The sequence below is a fragment of the Balaenoptera borealis genome (genome assembly GCF_965194805.1).
Source record: "Balaenoptera borealis genome assembly, chromosome: 7".
NCBI lineage: Eukaryota > Metazoa > Chordata > Mammalia > Artiodactyla > Balaenopteridae > Balaenoptera > Balaenoptera borealis.
The window spans coordinates 117,597,826-117,617,575 of NC_138864.1; the positions used below are offsets into that span (position 1 = coordinate 117,597,826).

General features: G+C 36.8%; 1 protein-coding gene across 1 annotated transcript in view; it reads left to right on the top strand.

Moving 5' to 3' along the window:
- The window catches only part of MGAM (maltase-glucoamylase), a 200,427-nt gene that overhangs the window by 51,143 nt on the left and 129,534 nt on the right, over positions 1–19,750 (top strand). The window contains exons 3-5 of the mRNA XM_082400251.1: positions 5,466–5,606; positions 12,604–12,854; positions 13,673–13,809. Coding sequence (XP_082256377.1) covers positions 5,503–5,606; positions 12,604–12,854; positions 13,673–13,809 — 492 coding nt within the window. The 5' untranslated portion in view covers positions 5,466–5,502. The remainder of the gene's footprint in view (positions 1–5,465; positions 5,607–12,603; positions 12,855–13,672; positions 13,810–19,750) is intronic.

Genomic DNA, 19,750 nt, shown 5'->3' on the forward strand with positions numbered 1-19,750 from the left:
ATTGTTGCCCTAGAGCTTGCAATATACATTTGCAACTAATCCTAGTCCACTTTCAGATAACATTATGCCAGTTCACAGGTAGTGTGGAGTACCTTCTAATTACAAAGTAATCCTAGTTCCTCCCTCCTGTCCTTTATATCATTGCTGTCATTTAACATATATATGTATATATGTAAGCATACATAATTGAATACATAGTTGCTACTATTATTTTAAGCAAGCTGTTATCTATTATGATATAATAGATATTAATTACTATGAAAAATAAGAAAAAAGTTTTTTACCTTTGCTTATTTCTTCTTTAATGCTCTTCCTTTCTTTATGTGGATCTGAGTTTGTGTTGTATATTATTTTCCTTCTCTTAAAGATTTTATTTTAACATTTCTTGCAAGGTAGGTCTACTGGCAACAAATTCCCTTAATTTTTGTTTGTCGACAAAGTATGTCTCCTTCACTTTTTTTTTTTTTAATTTTATTATTATTTATTTATTTATTTATTTTTGGCTGTGTTGGGTCTTTGTTCCTGTGCGAGGGCTTTCTCTAGTTGCGGCAAGTGGGGGCCACTCTTCATCGTGGTGCGTGGGCCTCTCACTATCGTGGACTCTCTTGTTGCGGAGCACAGGCTCCAGACGCGCAGGCTCAGTAGTTGTGGCTCACGGGCCTAGTTGCTCCATGGCATGTGGGATCTTCCCAGACCAGGGCTCGAACCCGTGTCCCCTGCATCGGCAGGCAGATTCTCAACCACTGCGCCACCAGGGAAGCCCTCTCCTTCACTTTTGAAGGATAATTTCACAGGGTACAGAATTCTAGGTTGGTGTTTATTTTCTCTCAATACTTCAAATACTTTTCTCCACTTTCTTCTTGTTTGCATGACTTCTGAGGAGAAGTTGGATGTAATTCTTTTTTTTTTTTTTCTTCCTCCATAGGTAAGGTGTTTTTTCCCTCTGGCTTCTTTCAGGATTGTTTCTTTATCTTTGATTTTCTGTAGTTTGAAAGTGATATGCCTAAGTGTAGTTTCTTGGTACTTAACCTGCTTGGTGTTCTCTGAGCTTCCTAGATCTGTGATTTGATATGTCATTAATTTGGAGGAAATTCTCAGTTATTATTATTTCAAATATTCCTCTGTTCCCTTCTCTCTTTTCCTTCCGGTATTCTCGTTATGCATATGTTACACATTTTATAGTTGTCTCACAGTTTTGAGATGTTCTGTTCTGTCTTTTTCAGTCTTTGTTCTCTTTTTTCAGCTTTGGAAGTTTCTATTGATACATGTGGAAGCTCAAAGATTCTTTCCTCAGCCATGTCCAGTCTACTAATAAACCTATCAAAGGCGTATTTCTGTTAGTGTTTTTTATTTTTAACATTTCTTTTTGGTTCTTTCTTGAGATTTCCAGTTCTCTGCTTATACTTCCCCTTCTGTGATTGCATGCTGCCTCCTTTATCCATTAGAGCCTTTAGTAAAAAACGTGCTCCTCCTAGTTACAGGAAAGGGAAAAAGATGGTCTAACAGGAAGCCTGCTTCCACTGGGATTGGGGATAGAAGAGCTGCCTGCTCAGCCCTGGTGAAGCCATGGTGTGTGGGCATTTTTTTCCTTTGTTGTTTGGTTAGAGTAGGGTGGGTATTGTGCAGAAGACGTCCTGTTAGACCACCCTTTTCCCTTTCCTGTAACTAGGAGCAGGTTTTTACTTGGAGGTCATTTCTGGGGTTTTTTTTTTGTTGTTGTTTGTTTTTTGTCTTTGTCTCTTGGAGGTTCTGGGTTGTGGGCTGCTCCTGTGCCCTGTCCTGGATCTTTGGAGATATAAATAAAAGGTAAACGCAGGGAAGTTACTGCCATGTTGTTCCTTAAGTCCCCAGTTTTCTAGGCTGTACACTTCCTTCTTTTCAACTCTGAGTCTACGTTTGTTTGTTGTGCTTGTTGTGCAGGGTTCTTTTAGTTGTAAAAGGGAGGAGCTGGGAGGAATGGGGCTACTCCATCTTGGATCAACTGGAAGTTGAGCTTTCATGTTTTGGAGGGTAGAAGATGAGAGACCAGTGAAGCACCTTAAGAGTCAGGAGGGAATAAAAATGTGATTTTACACAAGTCAGGGGAGTCTGTTTCTAAGAGGAGGGTGTAGTTAATGTGTTCTGTGAGAAATTAAGAAAGTTAAAGCTACAGATACAGTGAAGGCATATAGTTGCATTAAAATGGAGTTAAGATTTGGCCAGTTGAAGTATGGCTCAAGGGTGTTAGGACAAGGGAGTTCCAAAGAATAAGAGCATAGTTGAAATGATAAATAAAGGAATCTAACTTGGGTAGAGAGGGAAGTAAAAACAGGCATGGTCTGATAAGAAATGGAGGGGAAAAAAGAGTCAATGTATAAGTTTCTAATGAGTTCTTAGAATCAGTGACTTTATAAAGCTCTGTTAAGAGTGACACAGTACCTTGGGTCACAGGGCATCAGGGCTTTGGTGGAAAAAAACCTGGACACATTTAGAGTATATGACCAATATTTAGTTGGGGGGCTCAGCCAGGTACATAACTCAGTCTTAATTAGGAGAAGATCTGTTCTTCACCTTTCCTTGGAAGTCCCAGTGGCTTCAAGGGACCCTGGATATCTTGTTGCTAGAGATAAGTTGGATCTAGTGGTAGTGCAGACTTAGAAGCTAGTGAGAGATGGTCTGGAATCAGGGATAGATTATGGGAGTTAAATAAGACTTAGATTTATGTACTGGAAGAGCTTAGAGTAAGAAGGAATGAGAACACTACCTATGCCAGTGGTTCTCAACCTTTTTGAGCATGAGAACCCCTTTTAGTCTTAAAATATTTTGAGTCTTTTTATGATGTTATTAAAGACTTATATAATAACAAAAAGGTGAATTAACTATGCATGCTAAAGCAATTTGTATTTTATTATCAAAATACTATTTAACTGGATTTCCTGTCCACTCTACTTTTGAAATAGGTCTCATATCCATCTACTTATCTGACCTCCATCTTCATTGCTGCCACATTAACACAAGCCACATCACTTTTTGCTAGGTCTACTTCAATAAACCTGTTTCTACTCTTGCCTTTTTTAACCCTGTGTCTAATTGGAAGCAAGTGATGTTTTAAAAATATAATAGGATCATATCACTCCCATACATCAAATTCTTCAAAGTTTTCTATTACACTTAGAATAAAATACAAATTCCTGACTATGGCTTTGAAGCCCTGCTTGATGAGGTCCCTGCCTCCTCTCCAGACTCACCTTAGGCCAATATTTTCCTTGCTCTCTAGGCTTTAGTCTTACTGGTTCTTTACAGATTCCTGAGCACTCCTAGTTCTTCCCCATTTTTGAGCCTTTGCACATGCATTTCCTCTCTTGGGAAACTCTTTACCCTAACCTTCCCATGGCTGTTTTTTCTCATCTTTTATGTCTCAGATTAACTGTCACTTTCCCAGCAAGTACTTCTTTGCCAACCAAAGTAAATTAGATTTTTCATTTACTGCCTTTATTATTATTTCTCATAAAACACTGTTACTGTCTCATCACAATTTGATTTTTTTATTGTCTCATCACAATTTGCTTATTGTCTACCTCCCTCATTTCATGAAGACAAAGTCTGCTTTTGTCTTGGATACCCCTTTATATTTAACATCCAATATATCAATATTTCCTGGTACATATAAGTATTCAGTAAATTTAAAAAATAAATGCATGCATATATAGATTTGGAAAAAAAGTACATGCATATGTATACATAATATTAACTTTTAGTCTTCTGATGATGCTTGCTTCACATATGAATCCATAAAACCATTGCATTAATTTCATAGCCTTCCAGTGGACCCCTGCACACAAAGCGAGTTCTAATCTCTCATTAATTCATTTGTATAATATATATGTATTGAGTTTCTACTATGTGCTAGACATTGTGCTAAATGCTGGGAATATTGTACAAGTCATTGTTCCTTTACTATGTAATGTGTATAGATGAAAAACCAATAGACCCAGAAATATAAATTGACATAGCAAGAGAAGCCCCAATTAGAACATAGATTTTTTAAAATATTAATAGTTTTATATTTTCCTCTCTCCTTTCCTAAACTGGAGAAAACAAGATTTGATGTAACTTGTTGAACCCACTAACCAGTAATTTTTTTAAAGTGAGATTTATTTTGCTTTATGCAGCAGGGAGAACACACTCCAGAGAACCTCAGAAGTGTCCCAGTTAAGGGGGAGTTGGAAGGGGTGTCTTACAGGGTTTGAGCTTGTACTGGATAATTCTGAAGATGGAGTTAGAGAAATGGGGTCAGTTCAGAATTAGTTGCAGTTGAGAAGAGGGAACATCCTAACCCTAATTGGGGCCCCCCAACCCTAATTGGGTACCTCAAAAGTTTTATTTAGGAGGTAGGAGGATTATATTAGGGCTAGAGCTATCACTGGTAAAGAAACAGCAGTAATGCAAAGAAGGGAGGTATCAGTCAATATCTGATGTTTAGTTATTTGGTGGGTCATGGAGAGGCTTTGTCTATGTCTTTTTTCTGAGCATTATTTTGCACTTTATCAACATAAAAATGTTCTTGAAACTGCCTTAGTAAGAAATAACATTTGTTGAACACATTATATGCCAAGCGTTCCTCCAAGCTGCTTAACATATATTAACACATTTAATCTTCACAATCACCTTAGGAGAGAAGTTCATTTATGATTTCAGTGTACAAATAAGGAAATTAAGATATAGAGGTCTACATAATTTGTTCAAGTTCATGCTACTAGTAAAGATAGAGCTAGAATTTGAATCCAGGTACCTATTTCCAGAGAATAAGTACTATTTTATATTTAAGTGCCCATCAGTACAAAGTATCTCTCCCTATGTTTTCATGCCAGAATTAAAGTTTTTATTTTTTATTTAATTAATGAACTTATTGCTGTTGGAGTCATGATGACTAGTCTCAGAGCATCCCTGCAATTCACTAGTAGGAAAAGTCAGGGAGCTGTAGGAAAGGCTGCATTGCTGTGACTGTGGATAGAACCAAGAAGCCTTGAGCCTTGGGGAGATTGGAAATGAGCTAAGCTATTCTGGAAAGCTGCAGACAGGGTGAGGGGAAGCAGGGAGGTCATGTAGAGGAGAAGTACATACATGGGATTTAGGATCAAATAGACTGAAGTCGGAATCCTTGAACCAACCATCATTCACTAGTTGTACCGCTTTAAGTAAGTCTCCTAATGTTAAGCTCTTACTCTGTAAAATAATATAAAATGTATCCACCGCAGGGTTTTTTTTTTTTTCCTGTGAAAATTAAAAAACATTTTAAGAGTACCTAAAGTGCTTAGTACAGTGTTTGTACAGTATGGAACTCTAGTACCACATGGTAGGCTAAGTGATTAATGTGGTAAATATTGATATTATCAGACACTGGTGTCTTGAAATCTCCATAACCACACCAAGTTTCCTTTAATCAGCTGGGTTGTATCCCTGATTCTCCTCTCTCTGTGTTTCAGGTGTTATTTCATTTGTTATTGAAGACACTGAAGACCTATGTCATCTTTTCTATTTATTATACCTGAAATCCAGTTACCAGTCCTATATGGGGACTCTGATTGTCCTCAGTGGGTGATAACGGCAGCACACTGCTTCTTACCGTAAGTGATGGGGATCAATCTACTCTGTTAAGGCTTCAAGGCTGGGGCTCAACACTCCTTGTGGAAATTCTAAAAAACTTGTGCTGGTCAGGAAATCCTAACGATTTGACGGTGAAGGGGAGCTCAGCTACTTGGATAAAACTTAACTACACGTTCTTATGTTTAATGTGTCAGGAAAGAAAAAAGTTTTACGTTATAAAATAATATCTTACATACATATAAAATAGACCTGCAAATTGTTCTTAATGTTTTTAAGATTCATCCAAAACTGTTAGATGTGACGGTATTTTATTTTTCATTGCTGTATTATACTTTAATGTGAATTCACACTGGTTCATTGTTTTCTTGACAGACATTTGAGTTATTTCTAGTTTTCTGCTATTTTGAACAGTGTTGCTGTAAATGTACTTGTACCACGTACCTTAGAAAGTATTCTTGTATTTATATCTGTGATGCATATTCTGTATGTATATATATGCGTGTGTGTGTGTGTGTGTATTGGTATATTCACTTCACATATTGGTTTATATCTGTAAGTACACCTCTTGGTATATAACTAGAGCATATAATTAGGAGTGGAATTGCTGGGTCATAGAGCATGCAAATGTTCACTTTTACACACCCTCCAGCAATTTCTGAGTTCTTCCAACACTGGGTATTGTCAAGCTTTTTAATTTTTTTGCTGATTAAGTGTCAAATATCTTATTATCATTTTAATTTTATTACCTTTACTAGTAGTGATGATTAACATCCTCCACCCCCATCCTCCTCTTCCTTCTCCTTCTGACAATAATGTTTCTTTTGGGAAAAACTCTTTTATGTCATGAAAATTTTGTGTGTTAAATTTTAAAAATATTGCTTCATAGGACTTCTATAAATGCTCTAGATATTACTTGTTTGTCAGTTATATATGTTGCAAATATCTTCCACTCTGTGGCTTGATCTTCTTTTTATGGTGTATTTTGATGAATAAGAGCTCTTCAAGATAATTCAGTTTAAAACTTGAATTATCAGTCTTTGTGGTTATTGAGCATTGTGCCAAGTCGAAAATATCTTTTATGACCACAAGATCAGAAAGATATTCCTTTATATTTACTTCTAAAGATTTTAAAGCTTTGATTTTCATATTTAAATTTTCATATAATTTAGAATTGATTTTTGTGAATGATGTGAAATAGGGATCCAAATTCATTTTTTAAAGATAGTAAGCTAAATATCCAAATATCATTTGTCAATGGCCCTTCTTTCCCCACTGATCTGCAACACCTGTTCTGTCATCTGTCAGAGTTCCATCTGTATATGGGTCAGTTTCTGGGCTCTTGTTGCTGTTCCATTGGTTTATTTATTATAGACCACAATGCCTTAATAATTATGACTTTATCATAATTTGTGATGTGTGATATGGTTGGCCAGCCATCTTATTCTTCATCAGGAATGCTTAGGAATTCTTTTACATAAATTTAAAAATCAACTTGTCAAGTTCTATGAAAAACTCTATTGGGATTTATTTGGAATTGCTTTGACTTTTTATATCAGTTGCAAAGTACTGATATTTTCTGATATTGATTGTTCCCAGCCATGGATCTGAGATAGCTCTCTATTTATGTTTCCCTTTGATGCATTTCAAGAGTTTTATATTATCTGCATTCATGTCTTGTACATATCTTATTAAGTTTATTCCTAAAGTGCTTTATATTTTTCTATCATTTTAATTGACATACTTGCATAAAATTATATTTTCTGTCTATTGGTGAGGATGGAAATGCAATTGGTATTCAGAAGTTGATTTAATAGCTTGTTGCTTTGCTATATTCTCTTACTATTTCTAGTAATTTATGTATATGTTCTTGTGGGTTTTCTATCCATCATCTTTGATATGGGCCATTTTCACTATTGTTTAAATTCTAAATAATTTTTGAAATTTCCACATGATTATAAACAGCTCATAGAACTCAATACCGAAAAAACAAACAACCCAATCAAAAAATGGGCAGAAGACCTGAATAGACATTTTTCCAAAGAAGACATATAGGTGGCTAACAGGCACATGAAAAGATAGTCAGTATTAGTATTAGAGAAATGCGAATCAAAACCACAATGAGATATCACCTCACACCGGTCAGAATGGCTATCACCAAAAAATGTACAAATAACAAATGTTGGAGAGGATGTGGAGAAAAGGGAACTCTTATACACTGTTGGTGCAGCCGGTGTGGAAAACATTATGGAGTTCCTCAAAAAGCTAAAAATAAAACTATCATATGATCCAGCAATTCTACTCCTGGGTATATATCCAGAAAAAAATGAAAACACTAATTTAAAAAGATACACGTACCCCAGTGTTCATAGCAGCATTATTTACAATAGCCAAGATACGGAAGCAACCCAAGTGCCCATCAACAGATGAATGGATAAAGAAGATGTGGTACATATATACAATGGGATATTACTCAGCCATAAAAAAAATGAAGTTCTGCCATTTGCAGCAACATGGATGGACCTAGAGACTACTATGCTTAGTGAAATAAATCAGAGAAAGACAAATACTATATGATGTCACTTATATGTGGCATCTGAAAAATAACACGAATGTATATGCAAAACAGAAACAGACTCACAGATAGAGAAAACAAACTAGTGGTTACCAGAGGGGAGACAGAAGGGGAGAGGGGAAAATTAAGCGTATGGGATTAACAGATACAGACTACTGTGTTTGAAATGGATAAGCAACAAGGATATATTGTTGTATATCAATTGTTCTATACAATTGTTGTCTATTGTATAGAATAGGGAATTATAGCCACTATCTTTTTTTTTTAAAGAATTTAAAAGATTTTTTTTTATACAGCAGGTTCTTATTAGTTATCTATTTTATACATATTAGTGTATATATATCAATCCCAATCTCCCAATTCATCACACCCCCACCCCCACCCCCCACCGCTTTGCCCCCATTGGTGTCCATATGTTTGTTCTCTATATCTGTGTCTCTAGTTTTGCCCTGCAAACTGGTTCATCTGTACCATTTTTTTAGGTTCCACATACATGCGTTAATATATGATATTTGTTTTTCTCTCTCTGACTTAACTTCACTCTGTATGACAGTCTCTAGGTCCATCCACGTATCTACAAGTGACCCAATTTCGTTCCTTTTTATGGCTGAGTAATATTCCATTGTATATATGTACCACATCTTCTTTATCCATTCGTCTGTTGATGGGCATTTAGGTTGCTTCCATGACCTGGCTATTGTAAATAGTGCTGCAATGAACATTGGGGTGCATGTGTCTTTTTGAATTATGGTTTTCTCTGGGTATGTGCCCAGTCGTGGGACACCAAGAGGGGAAAGTGGGGTGTAGGTGGTGGTGGTAGGATGAACTGGGAGATTGGGACTGACATATATACACTAATATGTATAAAATAGATAACTAATAAAAACTTGCTGTATAAAAAAATAAATAGATAAAATTAGCCTTATCTTGCCCTGCCCCCCCCCCAAAAAAACATAACATGGATGTAATAAACAATGCTGTTGTCAATACTACCTCATAACCAAGTTACATAGACACTCCAAACCTTTTTATTTTATTCTGTTTCTGGGTTTTCTCATTTGTCTCCTCTATTCCTGTATCTTTCTACACACTGTTTTACCTAATGACACCTACAGCCAGAATTTGCCTCTACTGGAACTTGTCAGTAAAAGAAATGAATGCTCATGACCCTTTATCCTGCCCACAAAATATACTTGTTTAAAATAAGACTATTAATTAGCCATGTACAGCTTCAAAGCTACAAAGAAAATGTAACTTTTCTGTCATGTCTTGGCTTTAAATGAGATGAAGACAAGTTTTCTGGGTTTACATTTTATTCAGGTATATTTACATTTTTCATTGTACCTTTTAATAAGAAAAATAATCCAAAAATTGTATGTGCAAATTTATAGTTATTCTATTGTTACCTTAAATGGTGTTTATATAGTTAATTTTAATATAGGTTATTTATGTTGCAATTATAATGCCACAGGGCTATTTTATCTGGAAGAACTTACAGGCAAATAAAATAGACAATGAACTCAGGCATATTTGTGCATAGCATAATTACCTAAATTTTTAAAAATGTAAGGATTTACATCATTTCACATATTTGAAGCATCTAAAAACTTTTAAATAAAGCATGTTCAATAACTGCCAGTTAATAAAGTAAATCACAGAACAGATACTTTATTTTTTGTTGGCAGTCTAAACATTATTAAATACTTGGGGAAACAGGTAATCTTTCTATAGTACTATATCATCGGTTGTTTTATGCTTAAATGTTAAATACTTGTTTTATTTCTATTTTTTCACTTCTCTATTTCCTGTATTAGCAACCCTAGCATTCACTCTCATTCTTTACCATATTCAAATAGCAGGTTGACAGCTTATGGAAAAGTACTTCTTTTAGTGCTACTAACTTCAAAAAATACACCAAAAATATGAAATAAAGATTTTGTGTTTTTTCAGTGAGTTTCACTGAGGTAAACAATAAATCTACATCATTTAAGACAGGTTCTTCATGTACCTGACATAGGACCTGCTGCTTTTCACCTGGATAGACAAAATCGCTGTGCCTCTAGGGCACTCATTATGGCTGAGCCTCGATGCAGCCCCAGGTTCTTCTCAGCATGGGTCTCTGGGCAACCACTACATATCAGGTGGAGTAGGCAAGTGAGGGGCAGCTTATATGCCATCCTGGATGTCAGATGTGCATGTCTTGGAATTAACGTTTTTTTTCTTTCCCAACATAAATAATAATGAGTTACCTACATGGCTGCAGGAACTAGGTAACTGCTACTTTATCATAAAAAAAAAAAAAAGAACTACTTCCCTTTGGCAATGTGCTCCAGTATTCTGCTGCACAAACACACAAATGCAATGAAAAAGAAAAAAAGAATTTTTTTTGTACTTTAAAAAATTAATTAATTAATTCTTATTTTTTGGCTGCATTGGGTCTTCGTTGCTGTGCGTGGGCTTTCTCTAGTTGTGGTGAGCAGGGGCTACTCTTTGTTGCAGTACGCAGGCTTCTCATTGCAGTGGCTTCTCTTGTTGCGGAGCATGGGCTCTAGGTGCGTGGGCTTCAGTAGTTGTGGCACATAGGCTTCAGTAGTTGTGGCACGTGGGCTTCAGTAGTTGTGGCATGCAGACTTCAGTAGTTGTGGCTCGCAAGCTCTAGAGCGCAGGCTCAGTAGTTGTGGTGCATGGGCTTAGTTGCTTCGCAGCATGTGGGATCTTCCCGGGCCAGGGATTGAACCTGTGTACCCTGCATTGGCAGGCAGATTCTTAACCACTGTGCCACTAGGGAAGTTCCTATAGCCATTATCTTGTAATGACTATTAATGGAGTATAATCTGTAGAAATACTGAATCACTATGCTGTACACCTGAAGCTAATATAGTATAAATCAAATATACTTCAGGTAAAAAGGAATAAAATGGAATTTCCACATGATTAAATCTTTCATTTGTAAGTTTAGAATTTGGAGGGTAAATTTTCTAAATTTTAGGGGGTAACTTTCCAAATTAAAAAAAAAATCTTTTGAAAAGGGAACCCTCCTCCACTGTTGGTTGGTAGGAATGTAAATTGGTGCAGCCATTATAGAAAGCAGTATGGAGGTTCCTTAAAAAACTAAAAGTAGAGGGACTTCCCTGTTGGTCCAGTGGGTAGGACTCCACACTCCCAATGCAGGGGGCCCAGGTTCGATCCCTGGTTGGGGAACTAGATCCCACATGCATGCCGCAACTAAGAGTCCCCGTGCCGCAACTGAGTCTGCATGCTGCAACTAAGAAGTCCGCATGCCACAACTAAGAAGTCTGCATGCCACAACTAAAGATCCCACATGCTGCAACTAAGACCTGGAGCAGTCTAAACAAACAAACAAACAAACAAACATTAAAAGAAAACAACTAAAAGTAGAGTTACCATATGACCCAGCAATCTCACTTCTGGGCATATAGCAACAAAAGAGAAAAACTCTAATGCTAAAAGATACATGCATCCCAATGTTCATAGCAGCACTATTTACAATAGCCAAGACATGGAAGCAACCTAAATGTCCTTTGACAGATGAATGGATAAAGAAGATGTGTTTATATACACACACACACACATACATATATATACAATGGAATATTACTCAGCCATAAAAAAGAATGAAATTCTGCCATTTGCTGCAACATGGATTGACCTAGAGATTATCAGAAGTGAAGTAAGCCAGAGAAAGACAAATATATGATATTGCTTATACGTGGAATCTAAAAAAAAGATACAAATGAACTTATATACAAAACAGAAATAGACCCAGAGACATAGAAAACAAACTTATGGTTACCAAAGGGGAGAAGTAGGGGAGGGATAAATTAGGAGTTTGGGATTAACAGATACACACTACTATATATAAAATAAACAACAAGGACCTACTGTATAGCACAGGGAACTATCAGTATATTCAATATCTTGTAATAACCTATAATGGAAAAGAATCTGAAAAAGAATATATGTATGTGTGTGTATATATATATATGCATAAAACTGAATCAGTTTGCTGTATACTTGAAACATTGTAAATCATTTATACTTCAATTTAAAAAAGAGAAAAAATCTTTTGAATTCTAATTTAATTGTTTTGTGGTCAGAGAATGTGATCTATGTGATACTGATTCTTTGAAAATAATTGAGACTTTTTGGGCCAGTATGGAGTCAATTTTTATAAATGTTTCTTGAGTGCTTGGAAGAATGTGTACTCTCTAATTTTAGGATAGAAGGTTCTATTTATGTTCAGTATATAAAAAGTTTTAATTATGTAGTTCAAATCTTCTATATCCTTACTAATTTTTTTTTGCTTGATACCAGTAAATGAAGGAAAGTGCGTTTGTGTGTGTGTGTGTGTGAGAGAGAGAGAGAGAGAAAGAATAGCCTTGTGATATGTGATAGTATCAATATTTTTTCTCTTCATTTTCCAGAGATCTCCAGGTCATCTTAACTGGTGGAGCCAACAGTTTTCAAGACTTTATTGGGGAGATTCTGCCTTATGAGAAGATCATCATTCACGCAAACTTCACTGTCACTTCTCCTAAAAATGATCTTATGCTGATAAAGTTGTCTATACCCCTCACCTTCTTCTCCACCAGCATTTTTCAGTTGCCTAGTGCCAAGATAAAGGAATTTCCAGATTGCTTGATTTACACCTGGGTAGAGAATAAAGAATCTGTTGGTGAGTGACTGTCAAAAAGAAGAGTTAGCTGTGTTCTTGGATATATTCACATCTTCAGGGTCTCTGAGGAGTTAGGGGAAGGAATTGGAACTTATTTTTAAGCACATGTGTAAAGGTAGAAATAGAGCAACAATATCACCTCTTTAGACTAGAAGCGGTAATCTCCTTTAGGGCTTTGGGAATCAAATCCTAAATCAAAGTGTTGCATGTATGTATCACATTGGCACACACTGCAGAGGACTGGGATTCAGGGATTTATGTTTGAGTTTTGGTTCTGCCATTTATTATAGGGTTATTGACAAATTCTTTAACTTTGAATCTTAATTTGCAAGTTGGTAAAAATCATATTTTTCCTTTACCTGCCTATCAGCGATATGGTTATCACTTACAACAGTGATAACAGCTACCATTTGTTGAGCACTAACTACGTCCCAGGCACTAAGCATCCTATACATATTATTTAGCCATCATCAAACATCATGTAGATAAATTTTCGTAGGATTTATATCTTGTAAATGAGGAAACCAAGACTCAGGGAGATTTAACTAATTGTCCAAGGTTATAAACTTGGTGATGGCAGAGCTTGGATTCAGATCTTGTTTGATGTGTGGAGTGTCTTGGTTGGCACCACTCCTTGATGCTGATTATCTTTCAAAGATGATAAATGAACAGGAGGATATATTTAATCCATGGTCTGTTCCATCAGTTCTTCCTCTGCAGTCCATTCTAACTGAAAAGAAGCCCTGAAGGAGAGGGAGGCAAGATACCTTATGAAAATGCGAATAGGAATGAAAGCCTCCTTTATTTCTTGTGCTTAGGAAATCCAGGCAGTAACCTGCACAGCATTATGAATGAATTGAACACTGATTCAATCTGCAAAGCTTTACTGGGTGAAGAGTTCCTTGAAGACATGTTCTGTATGGGATGCACAGGAATAAGCAGAGATAAATGCCAGGTAACCTGTCGTATCTCACTTGCCCATCAGCTCAATCTGTGCTCTTCCTCTTTGTCTTTGTGTCTCTGTTACCTCTCATCCTTCACGAGGGTCTGTATTTTGCAGTCAGGTTAAGAGCTCAGAGAGTAAGGGGCTGAAGGATGATGACCCTCTCTCCTCCACCCTATGTTAGAGATGAGAGATATGGATTTTTGAGAAGTGTAAAGCTGTCTTCCAGCTACCATTTTGAAATTTCTGTCTAGGGATGACTGGGTGGTAGGGGTAGTTAGTACAGTGGAAAGAAGCTTCCACCGTATTATATCCTGGGCCCTTTTGCATGGCAGATATAGTGGCTTTTCCTTTTGTTCCAGTGCTGAAAAATTTCCAGGTGGGAGGGAAGTTCTGATCCCCTCTACTCTGTCTGGCAGGTGACCACAGCTGCACCAGCCACATGTGGCGGTGAATTACAAGGAGTTACGTCTTGGGCAACTGGACGTATTCTGACAGGTCATACTATTGTCTTCACTGACATCTTCAGCTACATTCCATGGATTGAGAACATTATTTCTACAAAATAAGCTGATATAGAACTCCACTGATACCCTTACATCCCAGCTGATCCATGGCAACCACATTATGTATCTCAGTCCCAGTTTTTCCTAGGATCTAGACTTGAGTGGAGTTTCAAAAGAGATCACTGATGACTCCTGGGTGTTAGCATTACTCTAGTTTCTTTAACTGTTTCTTTGCTTATTCCCAACTCATGAATAAGTGTTTATAACATTGAAAGCATGAATGCTGGTCTCAAGAAGTGTAGTCCACCCAGGAAGCTTTTTGGATTCTACCAACTCAGATACTTCGGTTAAAATACTCCCTGTTTTATCCTGAGCACACAGAAGACAAGGGGAAATGAGGGACAATAACTACCAGGAGTCTGCTTGCACAGGATGCAAACCACGTAGCTGGACAGTAATTGGCTGAAAATTAATGAGACGATTTAGCAGTTCTTCTAATGACCAGGTGTCTCCTGGGTGAGTGAGAGTGAGAGTGAGTGTGAGTGTGTGTGTGTGTGTGTGTGTGTGTGTGTGTGTGTGTGTGTGTGTGTGTGTATATGGGGGTTGTAGTTAATGTTTCCATTATCTATCAACACTTAAAAGATCTGTGGAATCAAATTTTTCTTAGGTTTGCTGAGGCCACGCAAAGGTCAGTGTAATTTTGGAATATGGATTTCTGTATTTTGAGCTATGGCTGTAATGCATACTACAAATATCAAGGATTTTATAAATGATAGGGTGGGTTTCTTCCAATAGATTTTCTTTCCAGTTTACTGCTTTTTTATTTGCTTAAAATCACAAGACTTTCCTTTTATTTTATTTATTTATTTTTTTGGCTGCATTGGGTCTTCGTTGCTGTGCGCGGGCTTTCTCTAGTTGCAGCAAGCGGGGGCTACTCTTTGTTGCAATACGCGAACTTCTGATTGCAGTGGCTTCTCTCGTTGTGGAGCATGGGCTCTAGGCACGCAGGCTTCAGTAGTTGTGGCACAAGGGCTCAGTAGTTGTGGCTCGCGGGCTCTAGAGCGCAGGCTCAGTAGTTGTGGTGTGCAGGCTGAGTTGCTCCGCGGCATGTGGGATCTCCCTGGACCAGGGCTCGAACCCGTGTCCACTGCATTGGCGGGTGGAGTCTTAACCTCTGCGCCACCAGGGAAGCCCCACAAGACTTTCTTAAAGGGGAACAAAATAGTGGAGTTCATGGGGATTTTGCCTGAGAGTTTTTATACATGACCCTGAATGCACTTTCTAGGCCATGCGTGTATTCATGAGCACACGCTTTCATTCTCAAGCACACCCAAAAGACACTTATTTCGCATTCCAAAATTGTGTTCTCCACATATTGTTTCATTAATCCTCAATAGAGCAAACTGATTTTGATTTAAAGCCTGTTAATTTTCATATAAAATATTGAGCATTCCAGAAATTTCAGTGTCTGAAATGTAAAACACATTTTTTTTATAACATCTTTATTGGAGTATAATTGCTTTACAATGGTGTGTTAGTTTCTGCTTTATAACAAAGTGAATCAGCTATACATATATATATATATCCCCATATCTCCTCCCTCTTGCATCTCCCTCCCACCCTCCCTATCCCACCCCTCTAGGTGGTCACAAAGCACCAAGCTGATCTCCCTGTGCTATGCGGCTGCTTCCCACTAGCTATCTATTTTACATTTGCTAGTGTTTATAAGTCCATGCCACTCTCTCACTTCGTCCCAGCTTACCATTCCCCCTCCCCGCGTCCTCAAGTCCATTCTCTACGTCTGTATCTTTATTACTGTCCTGCCCCTAGGTTCTTCAGAACCATTTTTTTTTTTAGATTCCATATATATGTGTTAACATACGGTATTTGTTTTTCTCTTTCTGACTTACTTCACTCTGTATGACAGTCTCTAGATCCATCCATGTCTCTACAAATGACCCAGTTTTGTTCCTTTTTATGGCTGAGTAATATTCCATTGTATATATGTACCACATCTTCTTTATCCATTCGTCTATTGATGGGCATTTAAGTTGCTTCCATGACCTGGCTATTATAAATAGAGCTGCAGTGAACATTGGGGTGCATGTGTCTTTTCGAATTATGGTTTTCTCAGGGTATATGCCCAGTAGTGGGATTGCTGGGTCATATGGTAATTCTATTTTTAGTTTTTTAAGGAACCTCCATACTGTTCTCCATAGTGGCTCTATCAATTTACATTCCCACCAACAGTGCAAGAAGGTTCCCTTTTCTCCACACCCTCTCCAGCATTTGTTGTTTGTAAATTTTCTGATGATGCCCATTCTAACTGGTGTGAGGTGATACCTCATTGTAGTTTTGATGTGCATTTCTTTTAATAATTAGAGATGTTGAGCAGCTTTTCATGTGCTTCTTGGCCATCTGTATATCTTCTTTGGAGAAATGTCTATTTAGGTCTTCTGCCCATTTCTGGATTGGGTTGTTTGTTTTTTTAATATTGAGCTGCATGAACTCTTTATATATATTGGAGATTAATCCTTTGTCCGTTGATTCATTTGCAAATATTTTCTCCCATTCTGAGGGTTGTCTTTTCATTTTGTTTGTAGTTTCCTTTGCTTTGCAAAAGCTTTTAAGTTTCATTAGGTCCCATTTGTTTATTTTTCTTTTTATTTCCCTTTATCTAAGAGGTGGGTCAAAAAGGATCTTGCTGTGATTTATGTCATAGAGTATTCTGCCTATGTTTTCCTCTAACAGTTTTATAGTGTCTGGCCTTACATTTAGGTCTTTAATCCATTGTGAGTTTATTTTTGTGTATGGTGTTAGGGAGTGTTCTAATTTCATTCTTTTACATGTACCTGTCCAGTTTTCCCAGCACCACTTATTGAAGAGGCTGTCTTTTCTCCATTGTATATGCTTGCCTCCTTTATCAAAAATAAAGTGACCATATGTGCGTGGGTTTATCTCTGGGCTTTCTATCCTGTTCCATTGATATGTATTTCGGTTTTTGTGCCAGTACCATACTGTCTTGATTACTGTAGCTTTGTAGTATAGTCTGAAGTCAGGGAGCCTGATTCCTCCAGCTCTGTTTTTCTTTCTCAAGCTTGCTTTGGCAATTCGGGGTCTTTTGTGTTTCCATACAAATTGAACATTTTTTGTTCTAGTTCTGTGAAAAATGCCATTGGTAGTTTGATAGGAATTGCATTGAATCTGTAGATTGCTTTGGATAGTATAGTCATTTCCACAATATTGATTCTTCCAATCCAAGAACATGGTATATCTCTCCATCTGTTTGTATCATCTTTAATTTCTTTCATCAGTGTCTTATAATTTTCTGCATACAGGTCTTTTGTCTCCTTAGGTAGGTTTATTCCTAGGTATTTTTTTCTTTTTGTTGCAGTGGTAAATGGGAGTGTTTCCTTAATTTCTCTTTCAAATTTTTCATCATTAGTGTAGAGGAATGCAAGAGATTTTTGTGCAGTAATTTTGTATCCTGCTACTTTACCAAATTCGTTGATTAGCTCTAGTAGTTTTCTAGTAGCATCTTTAGGATTCTCTATGTATAGTATCATGTCATCTGCGAACAGTGACAGTTTTACTTCTTCTTTTCCTATTTGGATTCCTTTTATTTCTTTTTCTTCTCTGATTGCTGTGGCTAAAACTTCCAAAAGTATGTTGAATAATAGTGGTGAGAGTGGAAAACCTTGTCTTTTTCCTGATCTTAGTGGAAATGGTTTCAGTTTTTCACCATTGAGAACGATGTTGACTGTGGGTTTGTCATATATGGCCTTTATTATGTTGAGGTAAGTTCCCTCTGTGCCTACTTTCTGGAGTGTTTTTATCGTAAATGGGTGTTGAATTTTGTCAACAGCTTTTTCTGCATCTATTGAGATGATCATATGGTTTTTCTCCTTCAATTTGTTAATATGGTTTATCACATTGATTGATTTGCGTATATTGAAGAATGCTTGCATTCCTGAGATAAACCTCACTTGATCATGGTATTTGATCCTTTTAATGTGCAGTTGGATTCTGTTTGCTCATATTTTGTTGAAGATTTTTGCATCTATATTCATCAGTGATATTGTCCTATAGTTTTCTTTCTTTGTGACATCTGTGTCTGATTTTGGTTATCAGGGTGATGGTGGCCTCGTAGAATGAGTCTGGGAGTGTTCCTCCCTCTGCTATATTTTGGAAGAGTTTGAGAAGGATAGGTATTAGTTCTTCCCTAAATGTTTGATAGAATTCGCCTGTGAAGCCATCTGGTCCTGAGCTTTTGTTTGTTGGAAGAATTTTCGTCACAGTCTCAATTTCAGTGCTTGTGATTGGTCTGTTTATATTTTCTGTTTCTTCCTGGTTCAGTCTCAGAAGGTTGTGCTTTTCTAAGAATTTGTCCATTTCTTCCATGTTGTCATTTTATTGGCATATAGTTGCTTGTAGTAATCTCTCATGATCGTTTCTATTTCTGCAGTGTCAGTTGTTACTTCTCCTTTTTCATTTCTAATTCTGTTGATTTGAGTCTTCTCCCTTTTCTTCTTGATGAGTCTGGCTAATGGTTTATCAGTTTTGTTTATCTTCTCAAAGAACCAGCTTTTAGTTTTATTGATCTTTGCTATTGCTTCCTTCATTTATTTTTCATTTATTTCTGATCTGATCTTTATGAGTTCTTTCCTTCTGCTAACTTTGGGGCTTTTTTGTTCTTCTTTCTCTAATTGCTTTAGGTGCAAGGTTAGGTTGTTTATTTGAGATGTTTCTAGTTTCTTAAGGTAAGATTGTATTGCTATAAACTTCCCTCTTAGAACTGCTTTTGCTGCATCCCATAGGTTTTGGGCCGTCGTGTTTTCATGGTCATTTGTTTCTAGTTATTTTTTGATTTCCTCTTTGATTTCTTCAGTGATCTCTTAGTTATTTAGTAGTTTATTGTTTAGCCTCCATGTGTTTGTATTTTTAATAGATTTTTTCCTGTAATTGATATCTTGTCTCATAGCATTGTGGTCGGAAAAGATACTTGATACAGTTTCAATTTTCTTAAATTTTCCAAGGCTTTATTTGTGACCCAAGATATGATCTATCCTGGAGAATGTTCCATGAGCACTTGAGAAGAAAGTGTATTCTGTTGTTTTTGGATGGAATGTCCTATAAATATCAATTAAGTCCATCTTGTTGAATGTGTCATTTAAAGCTGTGTTTCCTTATTTATTTTCATTTTGGATGATCTGTCCATTGGTGAAAGTGGGGTGTTAAAGTCCCCTACTATGATTGTGTTACTGTCGATTTCCCCTTGTATGGCTGTTTGCCTTATGTATTGAGGTGCTCCTATGTTGGGTGCATAAATATTTACAATTGTTTTATCTTCTTCTTGGATTGATACCTTGATCATTATGTAGTGTCCTTCTTTGTCTCTTATAATAGTCTTTGTTTTAAAGTGTATTTTGTCTGATATGAGAATTGCT